At 33.7% G+C, this 12,301-nt stretch overlaps 2 protein-coding genes across 2 annotated transcripts; one reads left to right on the top strand and one right to left on the bottom strand.

Annotated features, from left to right (window-relative positions):
- Positions 1-43: 43 nt before the first annotated feature.
- On the top strand, positions 44-4,091 carry arl2bp (ADP-ribosylation factor-like 2 binding protein). The gene is made up of 7 exons (XM_081372130.1): positions 44-239; positions 499-568; positions 649-710; positions 956-1,062; positions 1,157-1,242; positions 2,825-2,921; positions 3,130-4,091. Exons 1-7 carry the CDS (start codon positions 119-121, stop codon positions 3,235-3,237), a joined length of 651 nt encoding a protein of 216 aa, XP_081228256.1. The 5' UTR covers positions 44-118; the 3' UTR covers positions 3,238-4,091.
- Positions 4,087-9,011, bottom strand: pllp (plasmolipin). Its single transcript, XM_081372131.1, has 5 exons — positions 8,899-9,011; positions 7,933-8,130; positions 6,384-6,557; positions 6,176-6,283; positions 4,087-4,905 (listed from the first exon to the last, which is right to left on the bottom strand). Exons 2-5 carry the CDS (start codon positions 8,062-8,064, stop codon positions 4,798-4,800), a joined length of 522 nt encoding a protein of 173 aa, XP_081228257.1. The 5' UTR covers positions 8,065-8,130; positions 8,899-9,011; the 3' UTR covers positions 4,087-4,797.
- Between the last annotated feature and the right edge of the window lie 3,290 nt (positions 9,012-12,301).

The following is a 12,301-nucleotide window of genomic DNA, read 5'->3' as shown; positions in this document are numbered from 1 at the left end:
AGCACATTACTTAGAAAAGGCCAAACGCAACACCTAAAAGCCTGTGTAATGGTCCGGAAATAGCATACCTTATTTTTCTGGTGTTGGGTTGTCCTGTGACTCAAATAGGCGGAACTAAATGAAAGGAAAGTTGTTTCTACCGGAAACATCTCGAACAAGCACGCGTTCTCCCGTTGCCGTGGCAGCAGCGACTTCAGGAAGAACGTTAGGGCGATTTATGATGGATTCTCAAGAGACAGGTGATTAATTGTTTTAAAATATTCATAAACGTGCGAATTGAAAATATTCGACTGTATCTCCCGTTTGACTGTGCACTGGCGTCTTTAAAGCTTCAGTGCGTCAGCCACGCACCTGCTCCACAACCAGCTAGCTTATTGAAATCTGTCAGACTAGTTTCATGATTGCCTTCATATCTGTCGCGACTGTTCGCAGGATATTTAAAATTCTAGCTGTGGTTTTTGTAACGTTATTATCTCGACTTTCTTTGAAACCCTAAAGATCTGCTGAGTGGCATCGAGAACATAGTTGACATGCAGAATTTGGAAGAAGAGGACTTTGCTGTTTCAAAGTGAGTTATAAAGATGGTTTTCTGTGAAACTGCAAGTAGCTTTATCAAATTTACACATCCTTAATATTTTGTCTCTCCAGATCATCCGATGCTGATGCAGAATTTGACATGGTAATTGGGAACATCGAGGACATTATTATGGGTATCTATTATTTTATTAAATCATTTATGGCCATAACTTTAAATCATTAATATAATCTAGTAGAATTCATCTTTAACAAGGGTGATTCTTACATATCTGTCAAGAACATGTCCCAGTCAATTTATGTGAAAAATGTGCTTAATATAATTCATTTCTTTTCCCTTCTTTTTTATTACGGTTTTGGGTGAAATATGACCTAGTATCATGAAATTCCCCAAGTTGTAACCAACACATTTTCTCCACAGAGGATGAATTCCAATATCTTCAGCAGTCTTTCATGGAGAAATATTACCTTGAGTTTGACGAGTCTGAGGAGAATAAGCTCAGCTATACACCTATATTTAATGAATATGTACGTGATACTTTGAGTTTTCATATCACACATTTGTGACCCTTCTTGAAATGGAAATATTAAACCGTCATTTATGATTTTTTTGCGATTTCAGATTGAAATTCTAGAAAAGCATCTGGAACAGCAGTTGGTAGAGCGAATTCCTGGATTCAACATGGATTCCTTCACCCATTCACTTAAGTATGGCGAATTCACCAGCTGTTCTAAACCCGAGTATAATCCTCAGGCTTAACAGTGACTGTCAATACATGTATGTGTATAAATACAGTACCAGTCAAAAGTTTGGAAACGTTATTATTTTTAATGTTTTTGAAAGAAGTCTCTTATGCTCATCAAGCCTGCAGTAAAAAACAAACAAAAAAAAAACAACAGTAATATTATGAAATATTATTACAATTTAAAATAATGGTTCTCTTTTTTTAATATACTTTAAAATGTAATTTATTTTTGTGATGCAAAGCTGAATCTTCATCAGCAAGTACTCCAGTCTTTGGTGTCTTATGATCCTTCAGAAATCATTCTAATATGCTGATTTATGATCAATGTTGGAAACAGTTGTGCTGCTTAATATTTTTTTATAACCTGAGATACTTTTTTTCAGTATTATTTGATGAATAAAAAGTTGAAAAGAACTGTATTTATTTAGAATAGAAATCTTTTGTAACAATATACACTACCGTTCAAAAGTTTGGGAACAATAACTAATTTTTTTAAAGAAATTAGTACTTTAATTCAACAAGGATGTGTTAAATTGATAAAAGGTGATGGTAACGATTTATATTGTTAGAAATGTTTTTATTTTGAATAAATGCTGTTTTTATGAATAAATGCTGTTAACGTTTTACTCATCAATGAATCCTGAAAAAAGTATTCCAAAAAAAAATATTAAACAGCACAACTGTTTCCATCATTGATAATAACTGAGTATCAAATCAGCATATTAGAATGATTTCTGAAGGATCATAAGACACCAAAGACTGGAGTACTTGCTGATGAAAATTCAGCTTTGCATCACAAAAATAAATTACATTTTAAAATATATTAAAAAAACCATTATTTTAAAATTGTAATAATATTTCATAATATTACTTTTTTTTATTTATTTTTTTAACTGCAGGCTTGATGAGAATAAGAGACTTCTTTCAAAAACATTAAAAATAGTAATGTTTCCAAACTTTTGACTGGTACTGTATATATATATATATATATATATATATATATATATATATATATATATATATATATATATATATATATATATATAAACACCATACAGATAAGAGCAACCCAGTCTAAGTCAGGTGGGGGTTTCAGTCCTTTAGATGCCATGTGCCCCTAAATATGATCATGTAATGTGAGGGACCCCCATCCTATAATTTATAGGGCAGCTATATATTTTCAAGTATAAAGACCCAGTTTGTACTATAAAAAATTAGATTACAAATATATGTAAAATAATATTTAGTAATATTACTTTACATCATTACTTTTTCTTATTCACAATAGTACTGGACAGATAGATGTATTTTCTTTTATTCTTTTTTTAATACATTATTATGTATTTATTTTGTTTTATCTTTTTTTATATATCTTTTTGGTACACTGTTTTTGCGCCACCCTGGACCCCAAAAACTGGTCTAAAATGTCTTATTGTAATACACATAATTTAGCACTAGATGGAGGTGTTTACATTGAAAATGATCCCTTAATGGTGACTTTTACCTGTTGATTTGTAATCCTTCTCTTTTTTTTCTCCAATTAGACAGCACAAAGATGAAGTGTCAGGTGACATACTTGACATGCTGCTCACTTTCACTGACTTTATGGCCTTTAAAGAGATGTTCATTGATTACAGAGCAGTAAGTAAAAAATCTGTTCTTTTCTTAAAACTTCAAAATATAGGATTTATAATGTAAAATAATGTGTATTCAGATTCTTCTACAGTTAGGAGAAAAGCTGTTCTGCTTAGTTCACTTTGACCTATTTTTCTACTACCATGAACACAAAAGCTATAAATGTGCCAGTAGTCTGTGGCAGAAACTCATTTTCCCAATCTTCTTTTTATAGGAAAAGGAGGGTAGAGGATTGGACCTTAGTACTGGACTAGTAGTGAAGTCATTAAATTCTGCTTCAGCTTCACCTCTGACCTCCAGCATGGCCTCACAATCGAGCTGAACCATTGAAAATGGGGATTTCATGGAAATGAACTTAATCAGCAATTATTTCTCCCCTTTAAAAAGATGAATATCCATTGAAAATTCCTTTCCGACTCCTCCCAAAACAAACACTCATTGATATACTAAACTGACAGATGGCAATCTTTGTTTACTTTAGGTTAATGTTTAAACGTAAAATTCAGGTTAACCTTCAGCTCATTTAGTGAGACTCCTCTAACAGTATTCCCATGATCTGTCTAGATTAGTTCATCATATCTTGTTTTGGCCTACAGTGCATAAACACTATCTCCGTTTCTGACCAAGTTGATGTAGAAAGTTTTAATGAGCCTCAACATCTCAAAGCTGCCATTGCATACTTTCACGCAATAACCCCTCCATTTTATATATCATTAGATACCAAAATAATTCCTTTCACTTGACAATCAAAAAGGGCTTTTCATTAAAAAAGTATTATACAATGTGCCTGATATGACAACAGTTCTGAAAACCCTTATTAACATTCACAAGGCTTGAAGTTTCCCCAGGTGAAATATTACATTGTTAAAAAAAAAACGTTTATACAATTACCAGAAACAATGCAAATAATCTCATAGTTTTCCATGCTTTTTAATGTGATGTTGATTCCATGTTTTGGATTTCTCCCATATATTGTGAAAGTGAGTTTTTTAAAAATAATACGTTTTGTTGATGTATACAGTGCAAATGTCTGCTTTTTTGCTCCCTTCTTTACATAGAATGTGTTGTTCCTACTAGATGAATGTTGCGCAATTGTGTATATTTGTTTATTATTTGTATATATAGAAATATTTGAACCTGTGTATGGAAGAAATAAATACAATTTTTCTTTAATCATATTTTATCAAAACATTTTTATTCTCAAAACAATGAATCAATTACATTCTCAAGCATAACTGTACAATAATGAAAGAACCTCACCACTTAAATACATATTTGCTCAAGTCCGCTTGTGTATCTTACAAACCTAGTGCACTATCATTCAAAAGGTTGGGGTTGGTAAGATTTTTTTTTTTTAAGTTTTTGAAGGAGTCTCCAATGCTCAACTAAGGAAGCCTTTATTTGATCAAAAATACAATAAAAACAGTAATATTGTGAAAAAAGAAAATAATAATTTAAAACAACTGTTCTATTTGAATATTCTATTTTAATTTTAAAACGATGTATTCCTGTGATGGCAAAGCTTTTTTTTTTCAGGATTCTTTAATGAACAGAAAATTCAAAAGAACAGCATTTATTTGAAATAGAATTGTTTGTAACATTATAAATGTCGTCACTTTTAATCAGTACCTCCGTGTTGAATAAAAGTATTCATTATTTAAAAAAAAAAAAAAAATCGTACTGATTCCAAAGCACGTGAAGGGTGATGACTCTCAGTACACACAATGTCCATGTTACAAACCATCTAGCAATTATGCTGGGCACCGTTATTCAGAAGGGTTGTCGTTCCTGAAGAGGATTTTCAGCGATACCAAATCATCTGTGTATTATCCTCTTGGAAGTGTCCTCACATGGAGTATGACAGTGTTAATCAGAGGATGGTCTACACAGGCACTGTACTCCCCGCTGCGTTTTGCCCTTCACCCCTCCAGCCCAAATAGGCAAAGTAGCTGCTAGCTGCATATAACAGGGTCACCACTATGGCAAAGAACTGCAAGAAGAAATATATGAATAAAAATGATGAAGATCTTACAAATTTTACTCAAGTATAAGATGTATGCAGTTCACAAAAGAATATATATATGTTCCTCCATACAATGAAAGTTAATAGGGTCCAATGTTGTTTTGGACCCCAATGACCTTTATTGTATGAGCAAAAACAGTTCAAAATATAGTTTGTGTTTCACAGTAGAAAGAAAGACATACAGGTTGGAAACAACATCAGTATGAGTAAATATAGCATAATGTATCTGTTTTTATATATATATATATATATATATATATATATATATATATATATATATATATATATATATATATATATAAGCAGTCATTGAGCAGATATGTAGTTTTAAAGATGCTGTAATAATTTAGAAACTTAAGCTGTTAACCTTTACACATGGAGGACGTATAAATTGTGATTACACTCCTCCACTGTAGAGCAGTATGTGGTTGTCATGTGCTTGCTGCACATTTTAATCTGGACTCTGGCCCATGTGTCTTTTAAAGCCCAATAAAACACTCATACTACTCTACAGAACCGTGCTTTTGAACTCATCTGACAGTTTCACATTTTTACCATCCCCTAAAAGCCTTTTATTTGATCTATAATACTGTATTGTGTATTCCATTGAGTAATGAAACATGCTTTATACAGTTAAAGTGAAGGCCTTGCTTCAGATTAGATGCTTTGGCGTAGCAACTTATATTTGTAATCAATATTTTCTAAGAAGGCTCTATCTACAGTCAACTTCCATTCAAACATTTATTTATAAGATTTCTTAATGTTTTTGAAAGAAGTCTCTCAGGCTCACCAAGGCTGCATTTATTTGATCAAATTAATATTTGATCAGCAGCCATTACTCCAGTCTTCAGTCACATGATCCTTCAGAAATCATTCTAATATGCTGACTTGCTGCTCAAGAAACATTTCTTATTATTAGTGGTGAAAACAGCTGTGCCGTTTAATTTTTTTGTAAAAACCATGACAATTTTTTTTTTCATGATTCTTTGATTATTAATTTCTTTAAAAATATAAATTTTAAAAAATCATACTAACCCATACTTTTAAACGGTAGTAATTTGTTAGGTCTTGACATCTGCTGACATCTGAATCACCTGACCTGTTATCAGTGGGTGCTTTACAGATACACCTTACATTACTTTAGAAATGAGGTATGAAGTGTACATTCAGACACACCTCTTTAAGCTCATAGTGTGTGAACGTGTGGAGTGTGCATTCAAGAGATGTTTTCACTCACTGCAGAAGTTCCCAGATGACCATGGTAAAAATATGCAGGAACGGATGCAGCATTAGCCAAAAAGGCAGTTAGGTATAGAACAGCTGCGACTGAGTAAAACACCATGAGCTACAAGGAAGGAAGGGAGACAGGATTACAAACTTGATTTGATCAACAAAGTCTTGATTAAAATATGCTATCTCCTCCATGAGACGAGTGAGAGTCTCACCACCAAAGGCCAGGGTATTAAGGGTAGACTCTGATGAAAACTCAGCAATAGCACAACCAACAGGGCGATGCTCAAAAGCCACAGCGTCACGCTGACAATCATGACCCAGACATAAGCAGAAGCAGAGGAGTATGGAGTACTGGCGATCAGCGCCCAAACCAGTAATCCAACAACCTGAACAGAGGATGATCATATGTTAAACTTCAATGACAAATACGGTCACTTAAAGGTGTAGTCCACCCAAAAAAGGATTTAAAAACAAACAAAAAAAAAATGTTGGTACAACAAAGTCAGTGGAGTCTAAAAACAGCATTGGACCCTATTGACTTTGTATGGGCCAAAAATCTTCTCTTGAGTTTCACAGAAGAAAGAAAGCCATACATGTTTCAAAAAGGACATAAGGGTGACTAAATGATTGCAGAATTTTCATTTTGGGGGAAATTGATCCTTTGAGTCAAGAAAACCTTTAGTTATCATTTTTTAGGGTATTTTCACTAAGGATTTTATAAACGTAAGGGTGTTATAATTAATTTAGATGACATACTATATACACGCTCTGAAACACGTGAGCTTTAAAATGAAAGTGACGTGAGTGTGAATCATCCTGGTGATGGTCATTAGATATCTTATATTACATCATATTTAGAATTGGAAGTATTGATGTATGTCCTCAGGAATGTTTTCACAATCACAGTTATACATTTTTAAAAAAGAAATACAAGCACAGAAAATTCAAATACACAACATATTTATGAACAGATGGTGTCAATGACATTCATTTGTACAATGAATATCAAAAGTTCATGATGTATTATTCATCTGATAAAGGTCTCAGATTCCAGGCTGTGTCTGACACAAGATACCAACAAACATCAACTGTGACTTGCTCCACAAAATAAAGAGTCATAAGTTATGTATTTATATTGAGGGAAGCATTTTATTAGGGTTTACTGACCCAATAATCAATGATACGACAGATAAGATTATCATCTTCTTAAATACAGATATTCAGAAATGTTTATTGTACAACTTAATTAGTCATTTATGTTTGCTCATAGTCAGATAAATATTTTTCTGTATGCTTTGTCTTGATAGTTAGTTACATGTCCATACGTACAGCTGAACCTAGTTTTAATGTTTCTAAATAACACAGCGACATAGATCAGTGAAACACACCTAATACAAGTACCACAATGTAAACATTACATCTACCTCTACGCAAACTCTGTGTAAGCATGCAGGACTGTGTGTGGTAATAAATCGGACACCGGCACAATATCCTAGTTGAATGAAACATTATGACCATAATCCAAACAAAATGGGCCTGGTTAGTTTCTGTTTTATCAACCAACACCTACAACGTCTCAATGTTTCTCATACTGGAAATCCCGCATTATTTTTAAAGAATGAAGAAACAGCGTAGAAAAGTGGGTGTGAGTGTATGAAGGGAGAAAAGAAATAGTTTTCAAAAACAAAAACAGAGTAAAAAACACTTCAACATAATTATGATAAAGCATGGAAAATGTAATTGACAGTTTTTCCAACTTACAATCTCAGCCAAAAGTAGAATACCAGGAATGCTCTTAATGAAGTTCATGTCAACACTCGATAGGATTCCATAACTTCTTTGAGGTTCTTGAGAGCTGGTCTGAGTGCTGACCTTACCAGGAAAATCTGCCATTTCTTCTCAGTATAAAAGAGTTGATTATATGAAAATGTCACTTTAGAAAAAAAGGAAAGCCTGAACCTGAGTGGAGACACACCAGAACAGGTAATGCAGGTGTTGTCACTACCAAGCAACCTAGTTTTCTCTCTTTCACCCCCCCCCCCTCTCTCTCTCTCTCTCTCTCTCTCTCTCTCTCTCTCTCTCTCTCTCTCTCTCTCTCTCTCTCTCTCTCTCTCTCTCTCTCTCTCTCTCTCTCTATACACCTTTGCACACCTAAAATGTATTTAATATGATCATGCATGTTAGGCGGATAAATCTGTTTGAACAAAGTAATAAATAACTTCAGTAAGCATAATAAAAGTGAGAACCCTCTCCCTTCCTCTTGTAAAAAAGGAAACAGCAGAATAGCAAAAAATAGAAGTTACAATTAAGGGTTAAAAACCTTAAATGGTCAGAATCATTGACAGAAGAGGATATGTTGCATGTACACAAGCATTACAAGTAAAACAAATTAACACAATTTTACACACACACATACCGTGTGTGTACAACACAGTATATATATGGTCATGTTGGTGGACTTTGAATGTTAAAGCCAACCAACAGCAATTCACACAAAATGCAAAATGTTGTTCCTGTAGCTATTGAATCTTATCACTTTATCAAACAGAAACAAGCGAAAAAACAGTATCACGGTAGATAATGGCTACTTTTAACACTTATAACATTCGTCATTCAAATATGAAACTGTTTATTATGTAGAATACTCTTTCCTATATACAAAATGCATTGCACTCGCGTTATCTAAAAATATAAAAAAAATAATTCTTTAACATATCATCCACTAACCTGCAACGGTCATTTCTGTACTACGCTCGTTGACTCAGTTCATTTTTAGACACTTTGCTGCGGCAGACAGATGTAAAACTTTGCTGTTGTCATTTATTTTTGCTGGTATCTACTCTCTGTGAGGTATGAAACAGACTTTGGTCCCTGGAGAACCATCCAGTTAACCTTTTCACAAAAAAAAAAAAAGATTCTTGTCAGAAGTGGGATTCGAACCCACGCCTCCAGAGGAGACTGCGACCTGAACGCAGCGCCTTAGACCGCTCGGCCATCCTGACACTCTGAACTGTGGGTAATTTTTGGCCCTCTAGTGGTGGTGACTTTATTTTTCTCATTTTTATCTTGTTTCTTTAATGTAACTTAAAAACACATAATTTATATTATATCCAGCAATGTATATTATTTAGATTATATACGGGTACTATATTAAAGTGTTTTAGAGTTTTTTTTGTTGTCCAGTGACATCTAGGGTGGCCATTTCTATAACGCCAAAATTAAGGACATTTTGCAGGATTCAGTGAAGCCAGGAGAAACACTGAAAAATTATCCTCTAAGCAGTGACAGAAATACACTTTTCTATTTAGATATTTTTTACAGCCTATATTAGTTAGATAGTTTCCCCCTAAATTGATTTCAAGAGGTATTTTTTACGTGTATAAGGGCAGATTTTCTAACCTTATTAAATGTAGGCCTATGCTTTTTTCATGCTTTCTTATGCGATGAGAATAATAATACACTATAGGGCTGATAACAAATCACATAAATTTCAGTATCCACAATTTCCATCTTTGCAATGTATTAGTAAATGTTGAAATTAACAGTAGCCTATTGTTCTTTAACTCATTTAGTTAACTTGTGAAAACATGAAATCCTAAAAAGTGTCACCAATATATTTAAAACAATAATCTCAAAATGATTCTGCAATTGTAACTGCAGTGTAAATGCATCTAAATGCTACTTCAGATGTTGTGCCGTTTCTGCAGCGCAAAGATGGATTTTGTGGACTGAAATGTAGCCTATGTGATATGGTATCAGCCCTATAGTGTCTTAATATTTTTATTGCATGAAAGAGCATTTTTAGCACCTTAATTTTGGCATTATAGAAATGGCCACCCTAGATGTCACAGGACAACAACAAAAAACCTCTAACACACTATAATATAGTACCGGTATATAATCTAAATAATATACATTGATGGATATAATATAAATTGTATGTCTGTTTTTAAGTTACATTAAAGAAACAAGATAAAAATGAGAAATATAAAGTCACCACAACTAGAGGGCCAAAAATTACCCACAGTTCAGAGTGTCAGGATGGCCGAGCGGTCTAAGGCGCTGCGTTCAGGTCGCAGTCTCCTCTGGAGGCGTGGGTTCGAATCCCACTTCTGACAAGAATTTTTTTTTTTGGTGAAAAGGTTAACTGGATGGTTCTCTAGTCCAGTCATTTTATGAAAAAAGGTTGAACAAATTGCAACAGAAGCAAAATCAACTTTTGTATCCTCAATATGTCCTGAGTAAGGAAAAAAAGCCCCGAAGAATCCCATTAGGGGAAAGTTTCGAAAAAGACCCAAATATAGCCAAAGTTTAACCTTTAGATATCACCATGGAAATTACTGAGTTGATTACTTACATCAAGATAAACACAAATTGTATTACAATTTTTTTTAATTGTTTGTTAACAAGGACAAACGGTGCATAATCTAATTACGTATGTGCTAATTTGCATAAATAAAATACAAAACTGGTATACACATCCCAAACACCCAGATTGGGCTCAGGTGCAGGACATCAAAATAACATAAACAAAAAAAGAAAAGTGAAGTCCGCACACTGCATGCTACTCAAGATGAATTTATTAAAAGCACAACGTTTCGACCATCAGGTCTTCATCAGGTGCAAAGGCTGGTTTCTAAAGTGCTTATTCCTGCCTCTATGTATTCATGCTCATGGGTAGCCTAAATGGGTTCCATTCAGACCTTAATATTAAGTATTTTACTGTTATGTGTCAACAAGATTCAACAAGATATTTTCACCAGGCTATACCCAATGTTTAGATCTGTTGTGGTATTTATGCAAATTAGCACATACGTAATTGTTTGTCCATGTTAACAACTTAAAAAAAAAATTAAATGTAACTAATCAACTCAGTAATTTTCATGGTGATATCTAAAGGTTAAAATTTTTACCCTATTCACGTAAGAAAAAAAATGAATAGGCATATGAATGGGGTATATTTGGGTCTTTTTCTAAACTTTCCCCTAATGGGATTCTTCGGGGCTTTTTTTCCCTTACTCAGGACATATTGAGGATACAAAATTAGTTGAGTTTGCTTCTGTTGCAATTTATTCAAGGTTGACCCCCATTTTGGCTAAAAATGACTGGACTAAGGGACCAAAGTCTGTTTCATACCTCACAGAGAGTAGATACCAGCAAAAATAAACAACAGGAGCAAAGTTTTACATCTGTCTGCCGCAGAAAAGTGTCTAAAAATGAACTGAGTCAACGAGCGCAGTACAGAAATGACCGTTGCAGGTTAGTGGATGATATGTTAAAGAATTATTTTTTAACTGTTTGATCATGACTGGCGATGGAATCTTCCCTATTAGCTTAGCTCCTCCCTTCAGTAAACTCAGTCCGCCGTTTTTATCTCCTTGCCAGAGCATTTAACAGCAGCATTCAAGTAAGAAATGTATTCTTATTGAAGCTAACTATAGTTATTCAATCAAAAGCAGTGAGTGAATTACTGTTTTTCTTTTGTTTGATTCATATTAGCAGCATATACAGCAGTAGGTACTGTATATTACACAGCTGTCACTTTAATACACAGATCTAATATTTAGAATAATATTTAGAATATTTATCCATTTAGAATTGAAAACTTCAATTCAAATAGGAAAACTACAAAAAAATATTTATAGGACTAAAAGGAAATTCTGTCAGTGGCAAAATAGAGTCATGAGGTTTGCTGTAAGCATGTGGAACATTAAGGGGAGGTAAATAATATTTTTTAAACAAGGTTTTAGCAATCATTTTAACATATTTTTTTCTTATATCTCCATTTATATTTCTCACCGTCTCACCCACTTTTCAGATTGTTCCAATGCCTCTGCAGTAAAATGGTTTCCGTACACTAGAGGTTTGACAGATAACAGCAGACTATGCGAGTTGAACCTCTGATTCATTTAGCAGACGCTGTTATCCAAAGAGTTGCTAGTATGTTCCTCACTTGTATGACGATAACTCTTTGATGAATCATCAGTTAGAGCGTAATGTGAAATTCAACAAAAATCTGTGTTCATAATCTTTGTGCTTGCTTTGTGGAAGAGGTGGTGTGGGTCTTTTTCCTGAAAACTACCCTTTCCGGCATTCCTCATCTCAATGACACACACATGCACAAATAATG

This window comes from Scardinius erythrophthalmus (genome assembly GCF_964197995.2).
Source record: "Scardinius erythrophthalmus genome assembly, chromosome: 8".
Taxonomy (NCBI): Eukaryota; Metazoa; Chordata; class Actinopteri; order Cypriniformes; family Leuciscidae; genus Scardinius; species Scardinius erythrophthalmus.
Note: the sequence above shows the minus strand (reverse complement) of the source record. Positions and strands in the feature narration are given on the sequence as shown.